This window comes from Melanotaenia boesemani, chromosome 20 (genome assembly GCF_017639745.1).
Source record: "Melanotaenia boesemani isolate fMelBoe1 chromosome 20, fMelBoe1.pri, whole genome shotgun sequence".
NCBI classification, from domain to species: domain Eukaryota; kingdom Metazoa; phylum Chordata; class Actinopteri; order Atheriniformes; family Melanotaeniidae; genus Melanotaenia; species Melanotaenia boesemani.
This window is the reverse complement of record NC_055701.1, coordinates 10,684,051-10,704,933: the sequence shown is the minus strand read 5'-3', so window position 1 is coordinate 10,704,933 and position 20,883 is coordinate 10,684,051. Positions and strand designations below refer to the sequence as shown.

Sequence of the window (20,883 nt, the reverse complement as noted above, 5' to 3'; positions counted from 1 at the left end):
ATGAAACAGGATGAATGAATTTGTTTGCCTGGAAAGGTGAGCCGCCAGGGGCACTCAATAATTCAGTATTTGTAACAGACGGTGCATCAGTGGGTGAACGTGTGCCGCTATGACTGATGGATTGTCCCTGCCAAAACAAAGACCCAAACCTCATTATTCATACTGTAATAAGATCTGTGGAAACTTTGTACCCTGTTATCTCTCTTGTGTCACCTGTAATAATTTTGAATCAACATTTACAATTATACATTTTTTGATCTACAGGTTATGTGCAGCTGTTGATGTTTGACTTTGCAAACACTGATCATTTAACGAGTTTTGTTTGACATTTGGCTTCTTAACACCCATGAGAGCTGCTCTCCTCTTCATCCATAATGTAAGAGGGCTTAACTGAGGATGCCAATTTGACTTCAAGGCTTATTAAACGTACACCTGATAATGGCTGTCATAAAGGACAAAGAAACTACCACAGTAGAGAAACTCTGGCTCACCTATCAGGGGAACCTGACTATTGTTAGAAGTGTTTGTGAACAGAGGAGCCTTTTAAATGTCAAAACCCTTTGACTTTTGGGGCAATATATATTTCAGACACTTTAATAGGGTAGGAAATAAAAAGATATGTGCTGGTATGTTATATTTTTGATTCATGTGCAATGATCAATGAGAAAACAACAAAAGCACAAATGGATTTTTTTATATTTTATGATGTAAGACGGGATAAGAATCACACGTCGACTGCCCTCTCCCCCTTTTTCCACTTTTTATTGCTGTAATTGACCTATGCTCTCCCACCTGCAATGAGACAGAAGAAGAGAACAAAAAGCAAATACACACCCAGTCAAGCGCATGCACACACACATACACACAAACGCATAGAGCCATATCTCATTACCATTCTCCAGATAGTGCAGCCAGTGGGTGTTGCAGAAGGAGGAGAGAAGGAGAACAAGACAGTGAGGTTTAGAGAGAGGGAGGGAGAGCAGGCAGGGAACCAGAGCCAGCATTGAAGAGACGGAGAGCACCAACACATAAGATAACAAGAGATACGCGTGGGAACAGCAGCCCTCAGAAAAGCAGAAACAGAGATATAGAGGCACAGAATAGGGTAGTCACGGCCTGTGGCTCTGTCTGTGAGTGATACAGTGAGCCTCCACGGTTCTCTTGAGGCCGTGGCAGCCATGGCGTCGGAGTCTAGCACCCAGTCCAGGGTGATGTTTCAGGTGCAGGACAAAACAGAGGAGCCGGCGCATCGTAAGCTGGGCAAGCTGACAGTTAAATACAACCGTAAGGACCTGCAGAGGAGGCTGGATATTGAGGAGTGGATCGACGGACAGCTGCACTTGCTCTTTGACTGTGAGGTAGGACAGGGCTGGCTTGCACTGACACACACTAAGATGTACACTGTATTGGATGCCTAAAGAGAGGAGGAGAAGAGGGAAGAGCGTAACAGAGGCAATAAACGGTGGGCTAGTCATCATGTGTGAGAGATTACAGCAACCTAAAAGAGGAGTGGGTGAGAGGCAAGAGGCTGTGCTTTATGACTGCAATTTCTGCCACCAAGGCCCTGATGTGTCATCAACCTGACTGCAGTGTCAGCTGTGTGTGCGTTTATATTCTGCTATGGTGATAAGATAATTTTGCCAAGAGGTGATCTCTGGTTGAAGTCATTAAGAAGCATTTGCAAGTATGTTGCAACTTCAATGATACACCTCAGTCATTTTAAGCATGTGGCTGCCATATGGCTCATTAACAATTAAAGCCTTTAGATGTTTTTAAACAGTGTGGAGTTGTGCAGCTTAGAATTTAGTGTAAATAACAACTGTGTAAGAGTAGAATGAGAGCACCATATTTATTTCTCGAAATAACTCAAAAAGGCATTTAAAAATAATAATAGAATAGAAATACTTTATTAATCCCTTTGGAGAGTCCTCAGGGAAATTTGGGATAAAATCCCCTTTGAATGCTGCAGTGTTTGTGTATATGTCCTCCCTTAATGGGGACATCCAGGATATTATGTCATCGTTTTGATATCTATAAGTATGTGTTTGTTAACTATGCAGGGCATAGCATACATACTTAGATTTACTCATATATTAGACAATGATTGATGATAATAGTTTTTGACACCGAAGAACATTGCATGAATGAATGTACATCTGGACAAATGATCTTTAACACAGTGCATAACATGTCTACTCAATGCTCTGATTATATACATGGCTGCTTTCTAATATGCACATGGAAATACAATAAAACATCAATCATCTTTCAAACACAACAGCAAAACCTTCATAACTCCATTCCCATGCTGTGGGATACAATCCAATTATGTCAGAGCTTCCATATTGATTTACTTGGCATTCTCTAAGGGGAAACCATGGCAACAGATGTCTCGTCGCCCACATGGTGCAGCATGGCTCAGTGGAATTAGGGGTGTCTGTTAAGGAGCATGAGTGTCCTAATGACGATACCGATCAGATGACAAGATTGCCTCTGTTTCATGCTGGAGAAGGCAGAGACAAAGTGTTTCTCATTTTATTTGCAAACCACAGGGAGACGCTTGGCTGTAGATGGCTTGCAGCCACCTCTCTGCCTAGTGTCCCCATACACTGCCGAGGAGCCCTTTACATATGGCATGTACTAATGCTGCAGAATGTGAGAATGAAAGTGCATCAGTCTGACTGGCAGGTTGACAAGGAAGGTAGCATTTCTTTATCTGCAAAGTGAGTAGTCAGAGTTAATCCTGGATTGTTTAATGTTAAGCAGTTGAGTAAAAGAAAATTTTAATACTTTTTAAAGTATTTTTATAATAACTTTTATAATAAAATACATATAACATAAGCTTGTGGTGTTGTTTCACCACAAGCCTCCTTCTCTGAGATAATTCATGATAAGCTCGTGAAGCTGGGGGTGGAAAAAAAAAATCACATTAGTAAAAACCAGGATATGCAAATAACAGAAAGAGATCTCAAATCTATCTTCTTGCTCTTTTGGTCTTGCCCCCAAACCACACAATTAGCTCATATACATGTATTGCTTTGCCTTTTGCATTCCAGTTGCAGCACGATCTGACAGAAGAATATATGTGCAGCACATCTGCAGCCTAGATAGAGGTAATTATTTTTTTGGTTACCTGACAGATAGAAACTCATATCAAAGAGGTAACAAGACATAACTTTTTAAATTTCTTTTTTTTTTTTTTTTAAATCATGGATTGACATTAACCACCTCTTCATTACATTTTTCCTAAGAGTGATAAATGTCCCTACAGTATGAAAATGAACCCCCTTACTGTCCAGTTGTGATAGACTGGATGTTTGCATAAGCCACTTGTGCGGAATTAGTTGTCCATGTGTGCTGGTTGGTATAATGAATTTTGCATGGAGCTCAGGGGAAGGTTACTCTGTTGGTTTTCGGAGTCTTCCGCGTGGAAGCATTTACCATCAGTCCCCTGTGTCACATCCTGAATTATTTAGCTGCATCTCTAATTCATACAAGTGCTGCCTGAGTCCGGGGTGGACCCCTTCAGTCCAGAGTTCACACTTCAAAAGTGGTAAACTACAAAAAAATGCGTGAAGAAAACATTTTGCTATTGATAAAAAGAAAAGAAAAGAAAAGAAAAAAAATCAAAAGCACATTCTGGGCTTGTGCAGAACTCAGATCTTTGTTCTCAGTAAACGGCTGTTCTAGATGGAGATGATTAGACATTAACAGAAACTGCATGTGATGTGAGGCCATTTTTTTAAAAACTTGAAATGGACTGAAAGTACTCCAAAGTCATCCCATTGAGTATATAATATTCTTTCTAAAGAACTTGGCTGCTTTTATTAAGAGTTTTACCATTTCTTTCCCCTTTTTTTTACTATTTCATCAGGGAAGTCAATGAATATTTTGACAAGTTAACTGGCAGGAAAAGGGAAGGGGTCTGATAAGTTAAGCACGCATCGGCATCTTCTTGAAACAGTCATGTTTTCCGGGGCATGGTTTCCTTTACATTTACAAACACATACTGCAATTTGTATGTAAGTAAGGATATACAGTTTGATGTTAATGTTTTGCTGTAGTTTTCTACAATGTTAGGCCAGCAGATTGTGTTACTTAACATGTTAGATAACTACAGGAAGTTTAACTTGCAGCTGCAAAGTCTAGCTTACACCCACAACTGAACAGTGTTAGAATAACAAACCCTTCTTGCCAGAGAGATGTTTTAAAAATGCTAGATCATACCAACACAAATTATCACAAAATAATAAAAAAAACTGAGTTCTTTAGAGGGGGATATACTAAATGAAGTAAAAGGCCTCAGGGTTAAATATCAACTCTCATTTTAAAAACAAGTTTGCCATCTGAGATAACCCATTAAGACAAGAGTAACAACTGGACAAATCAGTTCAGGCAATACTGTAAAACATTACTTATGTAACACTGCAATAAACAAATGTTTAAATACCATATGTCTCAAAAATCTGCTTGGCATGACCATTTTTCACCACCATCCCAGAAAAGGCATGAAGAATTACAAGCACTTCGACTTATAATGATAAAACTTTATGATTCTAAATGATAGATTGGCAAAGGTCATCACATCTTAACTACTAATTTCGACCACGTTTGTAAGCCGTTTGAAACTGCAATCTTTTAAAACCAACATTAATATTCATGAATTCAAATCGCAGTGCCAACATTCATTTTAGCTTTAGTCTTTTGCTTTTAACTTTTGAAACTGCTGCTGAGGTGGTTTTTGCTCACAAGTCTCATTAAAATGCCATGTTCACCCTGCAAGTGAGGCTCATCTCGACAAGCTGAAAAACAATAACATGAAATGCTTTTTATTAGGAGGAAAGTTCCAAAGAAATACACAAGATCATAATGATGGTCTTTCATGAAGCAATAAAAATCTTGCTATGGGGCTGTTTATCATCCTGCTTAAAACAAAAGAGGGAAATCAGAATAAATAAAATAATTTCATATTCCAATGTACTGTTTTACTTTCACATCTTAAAGTTTAATTTTCACATTTATACCTTTCATATTGGACATACAATGCAATACTTTCTTAAAGCTCCAAACCATGCAAATCAAGTTCCCCCAAAGCTAAGTGAGCTCCACAGTGGTCATTTTATGCCACATTTTAGCAGTTATGAATGTATATTGTGGAAAGCCAACAGGGTAAATGCACAAAAATTTCCACAAAAACTCAAATCTGATTACAACATACAACAACAGTTTCTTCTGTTTCACACAAAGTCAATCACAAAGTACTTTTTTTTAAAGAATTAAAAAAACTTTTACTATAAAAAAAATAAAGTCTACAAGGCATGAGTTCTCAATATTAAACATATGTACACTATAAATAATCCCATGAGCATAAAAACACCAACACGCTCTTAAAGTTAGCTAGTTGGGTACAAAGGCAAAAAAGAGAGAGAGAGAGACATATACCAACCACAGGAGCCTGCACAGTACTAAAATACTGAGCATGGACTGTGGGTTCAGCCCTGCATTTATTCTGCAGCGATCAGCAGAACCTCACAGGGTCCAAACTGGCAGCAAGTATCAATTAGAGAAGGCACAGGGGACTCTGAAGGAGGGTTCATCTATTGCCACACTCAGCACTTTCACACTGATTAGCTCTCTCCTCATCTAGAGAGCTGTGGGAGCTCCTTCGTCTTCAGCCACAAAAATTCCCCAACCGGAAAATATTCACTCTAATAAGGGACCACACTTGTCAAATGTGATTGTACACCTGCTGACTCCAGATATTTTAGTGTTCAGGAGTGCACTGGTGAGCACTCCTCAGTCTCTCTGAAGATGTAGTTTGACGTTATTATGAAGCCATGCTATGAATGAATTACTTTGCTGTATTTGCTTTTGATGAGTGGAGACTTTGCCCTGTACTTAAGTTTGGCATTAATCTTTAAAAATTATGTTCACTTTTGTTAACAGGAGAAAAAAATTATGAGAATAGTTTTGTATGGTTTTGAAAATGCACAGGTCATTTTTATTGTCAATGCTGTCCATCTTATTGCCATGTGAAGAACCATCTAAGATTTATATATAAGATTAATATAATCTATAGAGAATAAGATGGAAATAATCTCAGTAAGGGTTGAGCTAAATGCCAACTGGATAAACCATCCATGAAATCTGATGTTGATATATGACAAGTATGGCCTCATTCAGCCTTTCTGCCTCAGTGCTCACGAGCACAGCACCTAAATCCCACCATTTAATGGAGTTTTTTTTCTTTTTTCTTTTTTACAGCTAGAAAAAATATGGTGTTTCTTACAGTTTGCATAGCTTTGTGCTGGATGCACTTTCCCTCTAAATGACTGTTTAGTGATTTTGAACACTCTTACCACAGCAAGTGAAGATGCCATTAATATAATATTAAATTTACAAGAGATCTTGCTGTATTCAAAAATATAAAAATATGAATATGTATACTGTAACAAAGGAACATTGCTATAAAATCTTATTTTTCTGTACCCTTGCAGGAAGAAGAAATCCCAGAGTTAGAAATAGACATAGATGAGCTACTGGAGTTATCGGACGAAGGACAAAGAACCCGGCTGCAGGTACGTCTGTGTAGAAAAACCCACATATAACATACCATGATTCTCTTGCAATGTAAACACTTCTCCATGTCATTTCTTTACCTATATGCTGATTAAAAAGCCAACATTTTACTCATCCCCAGACTCAGAGTTTAATGAGTCAATTAGAATATTATCAAAAGTAGTTTAAAGGTAGTACACATATTTTCCTTATACTTTAATTGCAGAAAAACATTTTGCATTATGTACTGCTTGTTATTCTTCATTATAGTTCCTCTCTATTTAAGTAACACTTTTTTTAAATGACCAGGCTTGCTCTGATTGGTTAACTGAATAATCCTAAATGGAGGAAAAACAGGGCAGCTTTTACCTTTTACATAAAAGGGGAAAAAAACAAACAAATAAAAATGAAAAAAAAAAAAAAAGAGCCACATCTTCAAAACATCCATTAAAGTTAAAAGTTAAATGTCTGCTTGATTCTTGCTCATAAATATTTTAACACTTTGCACCTTCTTAATCAACAACATCTATATGGCCCTTTTTATGTGTGGTAATACCTAATAAGCATTTGACCCTTGTTTAGATTCAATGTTGCAATATCTGCATTAATGAAGCAACTGATAGGCTACTAATGAATACATTTCTATTTGCTGTCTTTGTCAGGAGCTGCTGCAGGAATGTGGAAAGCCAAAAGAGGTGAGATGAACTACATACAAGCATAGGAAAAAAACATATCAATTCAGACAAAGATCACATTACCTGCTTATTGTGATGAACATTTTGTCTTTAATCTGTTATCTTCCCTACAGGACTTTATCAACGGGCTGCTCTACAGGATAAAGGGTCTACGCAAAATGTCGGGTCCTTTGAAAAAATAACTATAGGTCAAATTAAGACATAAGACAATGTTGAACCTCTTATCTTCCCATCTCCAGCGTGGTAACCTTTTGGATGCCTGTATGTGCGGTTCGCATGTTGGTTGGACTTTTCCTGGCATCCTGGGTCAGCATCAAAACACCAGAGCAGGAGGGTTGTGAATGGATTTTATTTTCACTTTAATCTATGGACTGTTAGAACATTTTGTCTCCCATTAACATACCAATAATGTACAAGTGATGAATATTGTAATGACTATTACTCAGATGGATTTTTTTCTGTAAGACTGTACTTTTTTTGTTTGCTTATTTATGTACATAAATATTTTGTTCAGGTAACAGTGTTGTCAGAATAAAACTGAACATTTTCAAAAGAAAGCTGTTTTTGTGTTATGGAAAGTTACATCAGATTTTAAACAAAATGATGGACCAGAATTGTATCATCAGAAATACAAATAAATACAGGCATGAGCATTACTTCCACCTAATTTACAGTACAAATTAAACAACCCTATTATTACAGTTCTTCTTTATGGTGGCTCTAAAATACAAAGCATGATTTTGTGCTGATGACTTTCTAATTGCTACTTTCTTTTTAAACATAAATTTTTCAGCAGAGTGATGGAAACAAAAGAGCTGTTGACATGTCACGTCTAAGAGTAAACACACTGAAATCAGCAGCAGGATGTTCCATTAGCTATGCACCCATTATCCCCATCCATTTCCTGTCTGTGGTGGCGGTGTGGTGTATGACATGGCCAGAAAAGTCAAACACAGCAACAGCCTCCACACAAACCTTAATGGAGCAAGCCCCTGGAGGAGAGTGCAATTATGATTTCTCCTCAGTTACCTGGACGGTAATGCACGTTGATGTTTCTGCACTCTGGTCTTTTGAGTGTCATACATTTGGGGGTCTTTTTGTTGACATCTCCATTCCAGTAATTTTTATGGCTCAACATCATTTCCATTCTTTCGTCTCTGACTCAGAAGCCATCCAATACAGTATGACTGAAAATATGAACAAAGCCAGCCAGACTGAGACAGTCTCGATAGCTTTGATTTAAAACAAAGGGCTTCTGTGCTTAAAATGGAAAACTGAAAAATGTGACAAGTCCGAACAGTTTTCCTTTGTTTATAACAGAATTACGCAAAAGGCTAAGAAAGCCTGTGCTCACGCCAAAGTAACAGCCAAACATAGACTTACGAGACTGACAGCAGAAAGAAGACAAAGCCCTCAGTGTTTCTTTCATATTGACTCTTTTGTGCATCTTCAGTTGGGAGATGACAATAGCCTGTAGTGAGCATCATCCCAGATGAGTTCACAGCTCTCTCTTCATGTTATAAAAACTTGAAAAATAACAAATGATGATGAGTGCAAAGTACACTTACAATGATTGTTTTTAGGAAGTAGTACATATTACATAAAAAAGAAATCATGCTTTTTATTTAGTTCTGAACGGTTCTGTGTAGCAGCTGTGTTTTATTGCTAAAAGACCAACACTCTCTAACAACTTCTACAAATTCTCCTTTTAATGTTTACATTTAACAAATATAAGTAATGTTCTGGATACTGTAGCTACTGTATTGTACAGTAATTATGTAAAGGCTATTTCTTTGCTAAGACTGCTCTGCAAATAAGATGTTTATTAATCCATATTTATAACAGCCTTAGGAGGAACAGAAAGCAGGGGGGGAGTTTCCTATAAATGACTGGCAAAAATAAGTTAATGGGTTACAATGGGCTCTTACTAGTGGTAGATTATAAGTTTACACTTTCAAAGACTCTATTTTAGAAACAATAACAAGTCACTTGAGGCTAATGAGCACATCTTTCACTCATGAAGGATCCAAGCCTGATACGGCAAACACCTGCAGCACAGCTTCATTTTCATTTCTTCATCTTATTTTTCTTCTTTGGCGCAGTGTAGTTTGTGGTTCGATGCTCCATCCTGTCATATTTATCATGGCCCTCCCTGGGGAGATGAGGGAGAGTGGATTGATAATTCATCATGCTAAATACTTTATATTCATGCTGCTTAACAGTATGGCAGCAAACAATTTATATGGGTCATGGTATGCATTCCAAATCATCTTCCCTGGGCATCAAGATTAAGATTTCCATGCAAGGCCCTACTCCGAGTCATGACCTAGAATTCTTACTGTGTTTATTATGATCAATTATTGTTCTGGTACCGGAAGCAGCGGTTGCAGTACAGGTCTCCATCACAAGTGTGACAGCGAAGGCTGGCGTCTTGGCTACAGATGCAGCACCATGGAAGCTCTTCCTCATCACTGTCTGATGGCTGGTGTGCAACAGCAGCTGGTATAATCTTGCTCTTAGATGGAGTCTTTAAAACAAACAGTATCAAAATGAATTTTACTATTATGCAGTCAAATGCTTTGAAACAATTCAAATTTTTTTTATTTTGAGTGTGAGTACCGGTTTCTTGGAGACTTTTTTCTTTTCTGTGTTTCGTGGACCGCTCTCTTCTAAAGGTATGTTGTAGCCACTGGCCTCATCAAGCGCAGCTTCTTCTGAAAGCTGCAACCAAAATCAAAATGAAGTTGTAGTGTCTGTCAAATGGTCAAACAGCAGCCTCTCGTGGCTGCCCTGACAGCTCTGAATTAGTTCATAGTGGCCTTTTAGGGTTACGTAATAAATTAATTATTAATAATTTGTTATCATCCAGAGTACAATATGTACAATAATATTTTATATTTTGTAAATGCCTGACCTGTTTTAACACCCTCCTAACAGCTTCTTCCTCGGTCTCCTCTTCACTGTCAGGTTGCTGGAAGTCCTCCATAGTGACTGTGTACCACAAAAATGTCACTTTATAACATAAGCATTTCAATACTGCTGTCAAAACTACAATGTTTATGATATTTTCTGATATTCTGTTGTGAACACGAGAATAACAGAAAAGACTAGAGTGCCAGTAGCTCTATGCACCTTTGTCTGGGTCTTGCCCCTTTAGTTGTGCCAGTCTCTTGGCCATGTGAAGAACCTGATCCTGGGTATGGTGCTCTTTCCTCAGCTCCTGCATGGCCTCTTCAAGCAAATGGTCTTTCTCAGCCTCCAGCTGCCTAGCTGTCTCTTGGTTATCTTCCATGTTCTCATCCATTGTTGTTCCATGTCCCTTGTTAAGATCATTCATAAGACCATCTACACCTACAAAGAATAAAGTGTGCCTATTTTTAGGAAAGCAATGAAGCAGCAGTAGTTGTCATATATCTAAACTGCACAAGACTGTTATGAGATTACATCTACTGAGTTCATGTCAAATTTACCAGATTAAGTAATAACTTACTGCATTCAGGATTTGATTGCTGGTTGTCAATAGCCACTTCCTCTGTCATCTGAGTTATCAAATCATTGGCTTTTTCAGTCTGAGTTTGGTTATCAGGAGGCCGGTGCACCTGAACACACAAGCACATCAGCAATTACAACAGCCCTCCTTACAAATACCATCTCAGAGCTGAATCCCTACTGAGCTGTATACTCTAAGGTATAAACTTTAAAAACAAGTAGGCAGGGACAACTCACAGGTGGAGGAGCTTGAGATGGTGCCGGTTGACCCCGAAGAGCTGCCAGACGGTCCTCCATCTCCACTGTAGAAGGCACTGGGTGGATGGGAGCCTTGAGAGCAGAAAGGCGAGACTCAAGCTCTTTCTCCGATGGGACAGATTCTATAAAAATGGAAAATACATTATCACTGTATTTGTAAAAATTGATCAGTATGATAGATGCTTAAAAAAATATATTACTTGGTTTAGTGTCCTCTTTTAACTTTTGAAGTCTCTCAGCAATAGCTTGGTCTTCTTTACTCAGGCCTTTGACTGGTAGGTGGCCCACTTTGCTGTTTCTGCTTCCTCCATGTTGTGTCAACTGTCCCTGTTGTTTGGCCTCAAGTGCAGCAATCCGTCTATGGAAGACATTAACATATGCCCAAAATATGATGAAGCTTGAAAATAGATTTTGCCGTTGACTTTTTTTTCATATCTGATCATATACTTCTTATAATTTTCCGGAGGGGACCATCTTCCTGCATCCTTTGAAGATTCGCCACTAACAATGACGAGAATAAGATGAGTAAGAAGCTTATTATAAACTGCAATTAAGATTGTTTTCTTTTGGCATGGCTTTGGTTTTACCTCGTCAGATTGCCGTGGCACTGTTTACAGACCTTCTGCTGGGTGTTGCCACAGCGAGGCACCACAGCACTGAAAGTCAAACAGCTGGAGCAGAAGGAGCGGCCGCAGTTCCTACAGCCCAGCTAGGAGAGGACATTAAAAACGTAAACTACACAAAATGTTTTCCTTCAGACACATCCATATACCTATGTATTACTAGGCTCTAGATATAAGCCAGTATTGATTTACCTCCTTCTTGAAAAGACTGAACTTTGATGCGCAGCAATAACAACGACTATCCATGCGTCACGTATAGATTCACGAGACAAGCAGTTACAACTGATGTTGATTTACCGTGAGGATATGTTAGAAAAAACACTCAATTAAAAATAATGTCGAAGCTAACTATCCATTTTCGGGAGTCAGCGTTGCCAGAATCAAAACAGGAAGCATTCCGGAAAGTGTAATATGACGTTGACGTTAGGCTTCCTGTTTTCAGTTCCTCCAATCAGCTTTCTCCAAATTGTCTCGCGGCTCTGTTCAAAAAAAGAGTCTTCCCAACTCCAACGTTTAATGCAGAGCATCCAAGAAACGAACAAGGGAAGATTATAAGTGGTACGATTGAACAGTTATTTGCAGATTATCGACGCTGCTTTGTCTTCGATGGGTAAAATTCTTTAACATGATGAACTACGAGAAAGTTGATCCGAGCTCTTCATGTCTTTCACTTCCCAATGTCATTAGGCTAACTAGCTAGCATGATAGACACCAGTTGTCTTTCTGTCGGGTGTAGGATAAGAGCTGCTGTAAACAGAACGTGGATTATTTGTTGCATATCATGATGTATGTGATCATTGGGACTGATAACAGATTCAGTATGATCCTAAATCCTATTAATATAGAATTGTATATATAGAATTTTTAAGGTAATGTCACGTGTCTTCGAGCTCGTCTCCTTGTTTTGCCATTTATTGCGTTTCTATACTTTGTTTTTGCAGAAAGAATCAAAAGGGGCAAAAGAAATATATTTAAATATCAGTCTGTTGGTCTGTCCAGAACAATTTCCTTTGGAATCATTGAGCAACTTATTAAGATTTTGAAGCTGCTAGCAGACTACTAAACTGTATTTTTTCCAAACGTAACTTGCCTGGTTCATGTTGTTTTATTAAAATTTTCGTCCAAATAGTCCAAAATACAATCATATAAAACTGAATAGTCACACATTTTCACACTAGATGAAATTAATATTTTTTTTCTGTAGAGGAGCCACTGAAATCAAATTAAATACGGCTTTTTTTTTTTCTTTTCTTTTTTTTTCTTTTTTTTTTTACAAATTCATGCATTTGCATTGTTTTTTGCTTGACTCACAAGTTCAGCATGATGACATTTCATCCAATAAGTCAGGAAAAAGAATGTGGCACAATAATAATTTTCTCTTCATGGTTATGAGTATTTAAAACAAACCTACAAGTAACTGATGCATAGTGTCTGTCTATAGGAATCTAGATTTTATTTTCAAGATGGCAGAAGGTGGCAACGTGGAATGGGAGCTTAGCAAAGAAAACATCCAGCCACTGAGGAGAGGCAGAGCCATATCAGCCTTACAGCAGGCACTCAGTCAGCAGCAAGATGGAGCAATCTCTGCGATCAACCAACAGAAACAGTATGGATAATCCTCGAAACACTGTACCTGTTATGGAAACATTTCAGCTGAACACCTTCATGGTATTCAGTTTTTAGCATAAGAAACTAGGATTTGTGATTTTTTGTTTCTCCAGGGCCTTTGAGTGTGAGCTGCGCATGTATGACGGAGATGATCCACTTGATGTTTGGGATCGGTGAGTTATGTGCATTTGTAAAAAAGAAGAAACTACAACTTCTCTGAAATCTAAACTTTACATATCGGATTGTAATGAAAAATCATCTGGTCTTTACCAGGTCAAACTGGATAAATGCAACCTCAGATAAAAAACAACACATACAGTATTACTCCATTTTCCTGGTAATTTGTAAAAAAATTACACCAAAATCAAGATGTTTTGTGAGGAAAAAAACTAAGTACACCACCAAATGGCTTGGTAATTTGTATGAGGTGTTTGTGCAGACATGCTTCCACCTTATGTGATGTTGTGCATTATGACCAAACATGAGGGGCAGCATGGCTCAGTGGGTAGAGTGGTCCAGGGTTTCTGGTTCAATCCCGGCTCGGAGAGCTCATGTCGAGGTGTCCCTGAGCAAGACACCGAACCCCTAATTGCTCCTGATAGGTCATGGTTGAGCTCCTTGCATGGCAGCTTCCGCGATCAGTGTGTCAACAGACGTACATGTAAAGCGCTTTGGATAAAAGCGCTATATAAGTACAGACCATCTACCATTTGTTCTTAAATTGTACTTACAAACATTTTATGAAAATTGTGGCATTCACCAAAACCTTCGTATCTTGAATTTGTTCTTAGCAAATCCCACGAACACTCAGGAGTACTCTTAAGTACATCTGAAAGCCAACACGTTCAAACAAAATCAGCATTTGTGTTGTTTTTTGCTGATCTGTTCATAAATATACAATAATAAAACTACAGTAACGTTTTGTCAGAGATTTAATTAACTTTGAAGTACAAAACATTATGCTATTTAAGATAAATTCTAATATTGTAGATCCAAACCTAATAATTTCCTAATAATTTCCTACTATTTTTCATCCATTTTATTCATTCAAGAACAAGTCAGAGTGAAAACAGATTTAATTCTTTTGCTGATCTTTCTGAGAGCCTCAGGCAGGCAAAAGGCTGCACAAAATCCAGATCTGTTCCCTCAACCACAAGAATATCACTTCATAAATTTCCAAGTTATCTGTGACTTCCAGATCCACTCGCTGAATGTGGTATTAATAATTAAAATGTATTACAACTTTGTCTTATTATAATAATTGCTTTTATTAAGAAATCCATGTTATTTCCGGGTTAACACTTATCAGACTCACCTGGAGGATTCATCAGAGGCACCAGTCACTCCGTTGGTGAACGGCATCTTAAAGTGATGCCACAGCAGTTTGCTTCCCAAACTGTAGAATGTACAGTAGGCTATGTAATGACATTTTATTCTACAGTGTACCACTTGCCCCTTTAGCCATGGCACGGCGTGGATGTGCATCTTGATGCGCTCATGGGACCAAGCTGCGATCCAAGTTAATGATCCGTTTGTACATAGATCAGTTTTTATATTTGTAGCTCACCATGTGATTATGATCAAGAAAACATTTATAATCAGGCTTCAGTGCACATCTTAATTATTTTTTTGTGATTTTTCATCAGTTTGTCATTCTGTTTGTTATTTTTCCTCATCTGTTTCTCCTCTGTTTGTTTGCACACAGCCTGTAAATTGTGAGCTATGCAAAGTAGGGTTGGCTGGTCTGTCCTTTCAGCTTAGGAGAGATTGGTATTCACCTATCTAAGAGGAAAGATGTTAATAATTTCGCCATCCTTCAAACATGTTCATGAATATGACAGAGGGTTTTCGTTTAAAAAAAAAAAAAAAAAAGTGCAACCTAAAAACAAATTTAAGAAGATTTGTAAGAAAATAATGGTGAATGAGGCCCGATGTTCCATGCTACCATTCTGCAAAGGCCTGTAGAGTTTGAGATGTTAAAACTTGCTTTTGGCAAACTCAAACTGTTAAACCTGCTTTTATAAAGGTGCTCCCACTTGCTGTTATTAAGCAGCACCTGACTTATATGATTTTACATTTAGGCTTAGTTTTTATTATACAGAAAATGGATTAATGTTTTGCTGTTAAAATTTGGTAGTTGTAGCTACCAAATTTTAAGACTTGGTAAAGACAAGATAATTTTTTTAATGATGTCCTGGTAAATAAAACTTTGGAACTGACATGTGGACTTTCTTTTTTCACATGACCGTATGGAAACATCCAGCTGTATTTGGAAGCACTGATCTTAAGTCTTAACACAGTTCTGTTTTTACAGGTATATTAAGTGGACAGAGCAAACCTTCCCCCAGGGAGGAAAAGAAAGCAACCTTACCACACTGCTGGAGCGGGTTGTGACCAGATTCACAGAGGAAAAAAAATATCACAATGACCCTCGCTATGTTGAACTTTGGATCAAATTTGTATGTGCTCTTGTTTAACCTTTGAAATATTCTGTTATTCTGGCAGCCTTAATATCTTTTGACATGTTTGTGTTTGTGACACCAGGCAGAGAACTGCCCTGAACCCCTGGACATTTACAGGTACATGCAAGCTCAAGGAATAGGACTGACACAGACATCCCTCTACATTGCTTGGTCTGAGGAGTATGAGAATCAGGGTAACTTCCTTAAAGCAGACCTCGTTTATCAAGAGGGGTTCAAGAAGTGTGCTGAGCCTCATGACAAGCTCCTCCACTTTCACAAGTATGAATCCATTTAGTTTATTTCTTTAAACTATTTAGTGTCTGAACAATAAGGACAATATGTCATTTTGATATTCGTAGGGCTCTGCAGGCACGTGTGTCACGGCAGGTGATGATGAATGTGGAGGACGATGGTAGCGACGATGAGCCTAAACAAGCTGAAAGAGTTTCTCTAGCTGATCTCAGACACAAAGGCAAGAAAAAGGCCATTGCTCCTGTCAATAGAACTGGGTCAGCAATCAGAAGTAAGTACAAAAACCTGATGTGAAATCAGAGCTCTGATGTCATTAGATTACGCCATTGTTTTTGGAAAAGGTGTTACATTTCTTAATGGGTTTGTGTAGGTATTTCAGGAGGCTTGAAGTCACATGGGGGCACTGTCCTTGGCAACGTCTTAAACAGTCAGCTTGTGATCTTCGATGAGAATAAAACTGAAAGTGCTGGTCCCTCAGAGCCTAAGTTGGAATCTTGGGCAGCTCCTCCAACATCAAGGGCAAAGGAAAATGAACAGAAACCTGAAAAATGGTGCAATGTGAAGGTATGAGAAGATGCTGTGTTTGGTTATTGTTTTAAGTGTGCATTAACATTCCAGAATGGGTGATTTAGGTTCATTCTTTTTTTAATATCACAGTTGCCACAGAAAACAAAGTTTGGACATACTGTAATGGCTCCACCGCCTCCCAAACCCACCTTCCAACCATTTGTTGAAGAGTCAGACCAGCTTCCTACAATGTAAGTAAATACAAGAATCTTTCTGTGACCAAAAAAGAATAGAAGTGAAATTTTCACAGTAAGATGAATCCTGTGATCGAATGCTTTTCTCTGTTACATACAACTGTAGATTAAACATGAGTGCATCAATCTGCTCCTCCCTCAGGACACCATGTAAGATCAACCCAGCAGTGAACACGATTCTGTCGGCACGTAAGCCAAGCAGAGAGGAAACTCCTCTGAAAAGACTGCAGGACCATCAGCAACAGAAAGAGGCAGAAGAAGGAAAACTACAGGAGCAGAGCATGTACTGTAAAGAGCTGCTTTTCAATGGCGCCACAGAATTCTGCTTTGAAGAGCTGCGCGCTGAAAGCTACTTCAAAAAGATGGCGCAAGATTCGCAGGAAGCCAGAGAGGTGGATCAAGTTACTGTCAATGTTGCAAACTGATGAGGTTATCTTTTCTTTTATTAATTTTTAGCATTGGTTTGACAAGTTTTAATGTGCATTGTGTATTTTTATGTGCTTGTGTATTAAGCGGCATCATGTTGTCAGTATTGATGTATTGTAAATATTGTTTTCATAGAGTTCCATTGACTCAGTAGACATAAAGCGTAAAGCTTTCTCAAAATTTTAGAACTGAAGACACATTGTTGTAGATGTGAAGGGATCATTACAAGTAGGAACACCACTACAGTGTTGGAATTCAGAAAAGAATACCACACTGTAAACTCAGCATAGCATGACATATACACCCACCCAACTTCACACACATGTACTTGACTGAACACTCAAGTTTCCTGCTGTTTCCATGTTTCAGTCGCTGAACCACTACTCACTTCATTCTTTGCCTTTTATGTTTGTCTCCAGTCGTTCTTAAGAAGATTGCTTTGCATGTGTGTTGCTTTTTTGAAGTTGCATTCAGTCAAATACTGTCAAATTTTGGATTCAGTGAAGTGATTCAGCTTGTTTTATGTCTCAGTTTGAGTAAAAGCCCATTGTAGGCTATGCGTCACTGATGTCTAATAAACTTGTTTAAACGTCTGACTGATGACTTGAAGGATGTGTGTGTTCAGAGAGACTGAGCGGTATTGTAGTAATGTGCTGTCAGCAGGGGGTATGTGAGGGATATCATAGGTTGCACTCCAGTTAATAGTGTTTATTTGGTTTACTAATGGGCTGCAAGAGCAATTTAGCGCAAATTATAATCTGCTGATTTAGTCACTTGGCATGAATTAAAATGAACTAAAGGCATTGAAGTGGTTGAAAGATATTGAGTTTTTTTATTTATTTTCATAATAAGCTGCAGGATAATCTTGTACATTTTGTTTTCAGCTGAACATTTCAGCTAATCATTATCCAGAAGAGGTTACCCAGAAGCTTAGTGGCTAAAGTATTGGGAGTTTACCCAATCTAATGTGATGATGTGATCCACTTCACACACACACACACACACTTGCCAGGCAGACTTTGATGAATGGCTGGAAGATAGGTGCTTGGCTCATTAGCAAGTGAAATCCATCCATTGCAGCTGTGAGCAGTGCAGGTTTTGGTTTTCCCCAAAAGACCTTTGTCATGATGTATGCCAGCATAGAGGTGTGCTTCCTTTACACACATGTGGAGGAACAAACTTCACACTCATGCTGGAAATATAGCAATTTATGTCAAGGTCCACTAGAGAGGTTAGTCCTCATACTGTCTTCTTACTATTATAGTTTAAAATTTAGGCTTTAAAATGTATTCACCATACATTGCTTCACTGCAGTGCATCCTTTATACCCCCTTTTGCTATGATTTCTTGAATCCATAGCTCAGTCTCATTACACTGAAGACATGAATTCAAGCAAGCTCCCTTTCCCTAATGCACTGTGGACAGGCCCTGAGAGAGCTTTTGTCCAGTGGCGTTACAGTGATATGAAAGAGAACACCCAGGCACCGCATGGGCCGTGTTTACAGTCAACGTTCTCAGCCTATTTGTACGGTTTATGATTACATGCACCAGTTAACAGAAAGTTCCTAGTTCAAGCCTTTGCCTCATTTAGAGGTCGCAAGTTGGTCTTTGTGTCTGCGCTCAAGTGGTCTGCACTTGTCCACCCTGGCATATGGAAGAGTCTCTTGAATAAAAATGTGCCAATTCATTATCACAGTTTATTGCAGTGGCATTATTTACAACAAAACAAGACAAGAAAAAGAGATGTTACTTAAAGAATTCATCACAGGGTTGTTATGAAAGAAACATGGCTACTCATACTCATTTTACATATATTGTCATCTTGACTTACCCTTAAAAATGTTTGCATAAATCTTTTTTCAGTTGAAAACTAATCTCAGATTTTCATACTCTTTTCTATGTGTTAATCCAACATCCAGCTAACAGTCTGAATGTTTCTTTTTTTTTCATCATTGGTCCAGAATAGACAGCGTCTATTTCCTCCAAAAGACATCTTGAATTCTGCTTAATCTAACCAAAATACACATTTCCACTGCGGAATGGTGCATCCCAGAGCTCAGAAAAGTAAAACCAGCCCCTTGACATGTTAAACAAAAAAAAAAAAAAAAAAAAGCAGTAAAGTTTTAAAAGACATTCAACTCAGTATTGTGGTGTTTGAAATGGTTTCCCACCGTAATCTCACCCATGTGGTTTGATCGGCTGATCTTGACAGTTCTTGATGCAGTGACCTCTTAGAGAACTGATATCAAGGGCATCGATCTTAGGTGTATGCCATTACCCTTTACACACTGAAATTAATTCAGTTTTCTTGAATAGTTTGACGTTAACACACCGAAGAGGGCAAAATATTCAAACTTAATCCAATCGTACTTTGAGAAATATACTATTTTTTAGCATTTGGGGTTTTTTAACACATTTGTCATCAACCTGGAGCTCTTTGCCCAAACTTTCATGGTTGCTACTTTTGATTACATTTGCCTGTTTTAAATAGCATTACCATTCTTCTTTTACTTCATTACTAGCCCTAAATTGCCCTCCCTTTTAGTATGTTGCAGGACTGAAATGCAAGATATATTAGTAAGTGAACTACAGTTGTTGAGGCAAAAAGTTGGGGTAGTGTACATGGCTTAACTGTTAACTAATTTTGGTTAACAATTCTATGATTTATCTGAGTTATCTGACAGGTTTGACTCTGTATCTCAAGTTAGGCCTGTCATCAAGGCAGAAGTTTGGCCTTTTATTTCACAACTGGGATGTAAAACCTTCTTTGCTTTTGTTATTTAGCTAACTTCAAACTTTGTCTTTTAATTTTTCTGAGCAATAGGTTCAAGTTTCAGTGTAATTGCCCCAGTTGAAGAGTAAAATTTCGCTTGTAGTGGAAAGAAAGTTATGAATAAATAAGCAGACTATAACAATAAAACATATTTCTATGGTAGGATGTTGATGATTAATTTAATCATCTCTCACCAGAGGAAAGAAGTTGCTCCAAACTCTGGTGGTTTTTCAGTTAACACTGCAGTCACTCATTACTGATATACATTCTGTGTAAATTTCTACTTCTCCCTCTCTTGCAGAATTAAAGTGGATTTATAGGTCATCTTGGAGCCTCACCTCAAAATGTCAGAGGATTGTAACAAGAAATTACATTAAGAGCTTTAAACTAAGCTCTGATAGCCCAAAGTGTAATCTTTATACATTCTTCCCAAACAATGGCATGGATTGAGATGCAAATAATTAAAGCTGAATTACTTATGCGACTTCTGGGCCTTCATTTTAATGATACTGTGACCCTAGCATTGTCGTTGCAAGACCTATTTTACATTACAAGCCATGGTTCCTACTGTTTAACCATATGAAGTGTTTCCATAAAATTCCTGAGTGAAGCTGGTTAATAAATAAATCCTCATGACTGAGGGTAATTTTTAGTAACAATGTTTCTCCATTGTGTTACACACATAAAATAATTAATTGACTACATGCAGAATATACCTATAGTAAAGTAAAAATATTATTTAATCCGTTAAATCAAAAAAGAATATTTCCCCAAAAGGAGTTAAACTCTCCTTTCTGGCAAAGCATATGAAATATTGTGTTTGTATCAGTAAATGCTGTAATAAAAGCATGTAAGTGTTTATTAATTGTTGTTTTGACCTGACCTGCTCTCTTCTATTTTGACCAAGAAGAGATTAGTGTGAGTACACAAACCACTCAGCTCAGTTTGGGCAATTAAAACTTTTTTTTTTTATTATAA

At 38.0% G+C, this 20,883-nt stretch overlaps 3 protein-coding genes across 6 annotated transcripts; 2 read left to right on the top strand and 1 right to left on the bottom strand.

Moving 5' to 3' along the window:
* Positions 1–941: 941 nt before the first annotated feature.
* ppp1r14d (protein phosphatase 1 regulatory inhibitor subunit 14D) lies at positions 942–7,810 on the top strand. The gene is made up of 4 exons (XM_041971884.1): positions 942–1,358; positions 6,498–6,578; positions 7,221–7,253; positions 7,367–7,810. Exons 1-4 carry the CDS (start codon positions 1,179–1,181, stop codon positions 7,433–7,435), a joined length of 363 nt encoding a protein of 120 aa, XP_041827818.1. The 5' UTR covers positions 942–1,178; the 3' UTR covers positions 7,436–7,810.
* Positions 7,811–8,854: 1,044 nt separating this feature from the next.
* zfyve19 (zinc finger, FYVE domain containing 19) lies at positions 8,855–12,014 on the bottom strand. 2 transcript variants are annotated; one of them, XM_041971881.1, is made up of 11 exons: positions 11,816–12,014; positions 11,588–11,709; positions 11,448–11,501; positions 11,201–11,358; positions 10,980–11,122; positions 10,744–10,852; positions 10,386–10,604; positions 10,168–10,244; positions 9,873–9,974; positions 9,626–9,780; positions 8,855–9,405 (listed from the first exon to the last, which is right to left on the bottom strand). In XM_041971881.1, the coding sequence occupies exons 1-11, from the start codon at positions 11,867–11,869 to the stop codon at positions 9,321–9,323; spliced, it is 1,278 nt and encodes a 425-aa protein (XP_041827815.1). In that variant the 5' UTR covers positions 11,870–12,014; the 3' UTR covers positions 8,855–9,320. The 2 variants fall into 2 exon arrangements, with proteins under 2 accessions (XP_041827815.1, XP_041827817.1); XM_041971883.1 differs by lacking the exon at positions 11,448–11,501.
* A 62-nt stretch (positions 12,015–12,076) lies between these two features.
* Positions 12,077–17,725, top strand: bub1bb (BUB1 mitotic checkpoint serine/threonine kinase Bb). Of its 3 annotated transcripts, none has more exons than XM_041971107.1 (9): positions 12,077–12,181; positions 13,087–13,229; positions 13,345–13,404; positions 15,546–15,690; positions 15,776–15,972; positions 16,053–16,216; positions 16,316–16,509; positions 16,603–16,703; positions 16,849–17,725. In XM_041971107.1, the coding sequence occupies exons 2-9, from the start codon at positions 13,087–13,089 to the stop codon at positions 17,129–17,131; spliced, it is 1,287 nt and encodes a 428-aa protein (XP_041827041.1). In that variant the 5' UTR covers positions 12,077–12,181; the 3' UTR covers positions 17,132–17,725. The 3 variants fall into 3 exon arrangements, with proteins under 3 accessions (XP_041827041.1, XP_041827039.1, XP_041827040.1); XM_041971105.1 differs by having other exon boundaries at positions 13,073–13,229; XM_041971106.1 differs by having other exon boundaries at positions 12,082–12,181; positions 13,065–13,229.
* The last annotated feature ends 3,158 nt before the right edge of the window (positions 17,726–20,883 follow it).

Coding starts and splice junctions, on each gene's coding strand:
- ppp1r14d (XM_041971884.1), top strand. CDS start 1,179: ATGGCGTCGGAGTCTAGCACCCAGTCCAGGGTGATGTTTCAGGTGCAG. Junction 6,579..7,220: donor GACAAAGAACCCGGCTGCAG/GTACGTCTGTGT, acceptor TGTCTTTGTCAG/GAGCTGCTGCAGGAATGTGG. Junction 7,254..7,366: donor AATGTGGAAAGCCAAAAGAG/GTGAGATGAACT, acceptor TCTTCCCTACAG/GACTTTATCAACGGGCTGCT.
- zfyve19 (XM_041971881.1), bottom strand. CDS start 11,869: ATGGATAGTCGTTGTTATTGCTGCGCATCAAAGTTCAGTCTTTTCAAG. Junction 11,123..11,200: donor AAAAGAGGACACTAAACCAA/GTAATATATTTT, acceptor CCATTTTTATAG/AATCTGTCCCATCGGAGAAA. Junction 10,245..10,385: donor GGGGCAAGACCCAGACAAAG/GTGCATAGAGCT, acceptor TGTGGTACACAG/TCACTATGGAGGACTTCCAG.
- bub1bb (XM_041971107.1), top strand. CDS start 13,087: ATGGCAGAAGGTGGCAACGTGGAATGGGAGCTTAGCAAAGAAAACATC. Junction 15,691..15,775: donor TTGAACTTTGGATCAAATTT/GTATGTGCTCTT, acceptor TTGTGACACCAG/GCAGAGAACTGCCCTGAACC. Junction 16,510..16,602: donor AAAAATGGTGCAATGTGAAG/GTATGAGAAGAT, acceptor TTAATATCACAG/TTGCCACAGAAAACAAAGTT.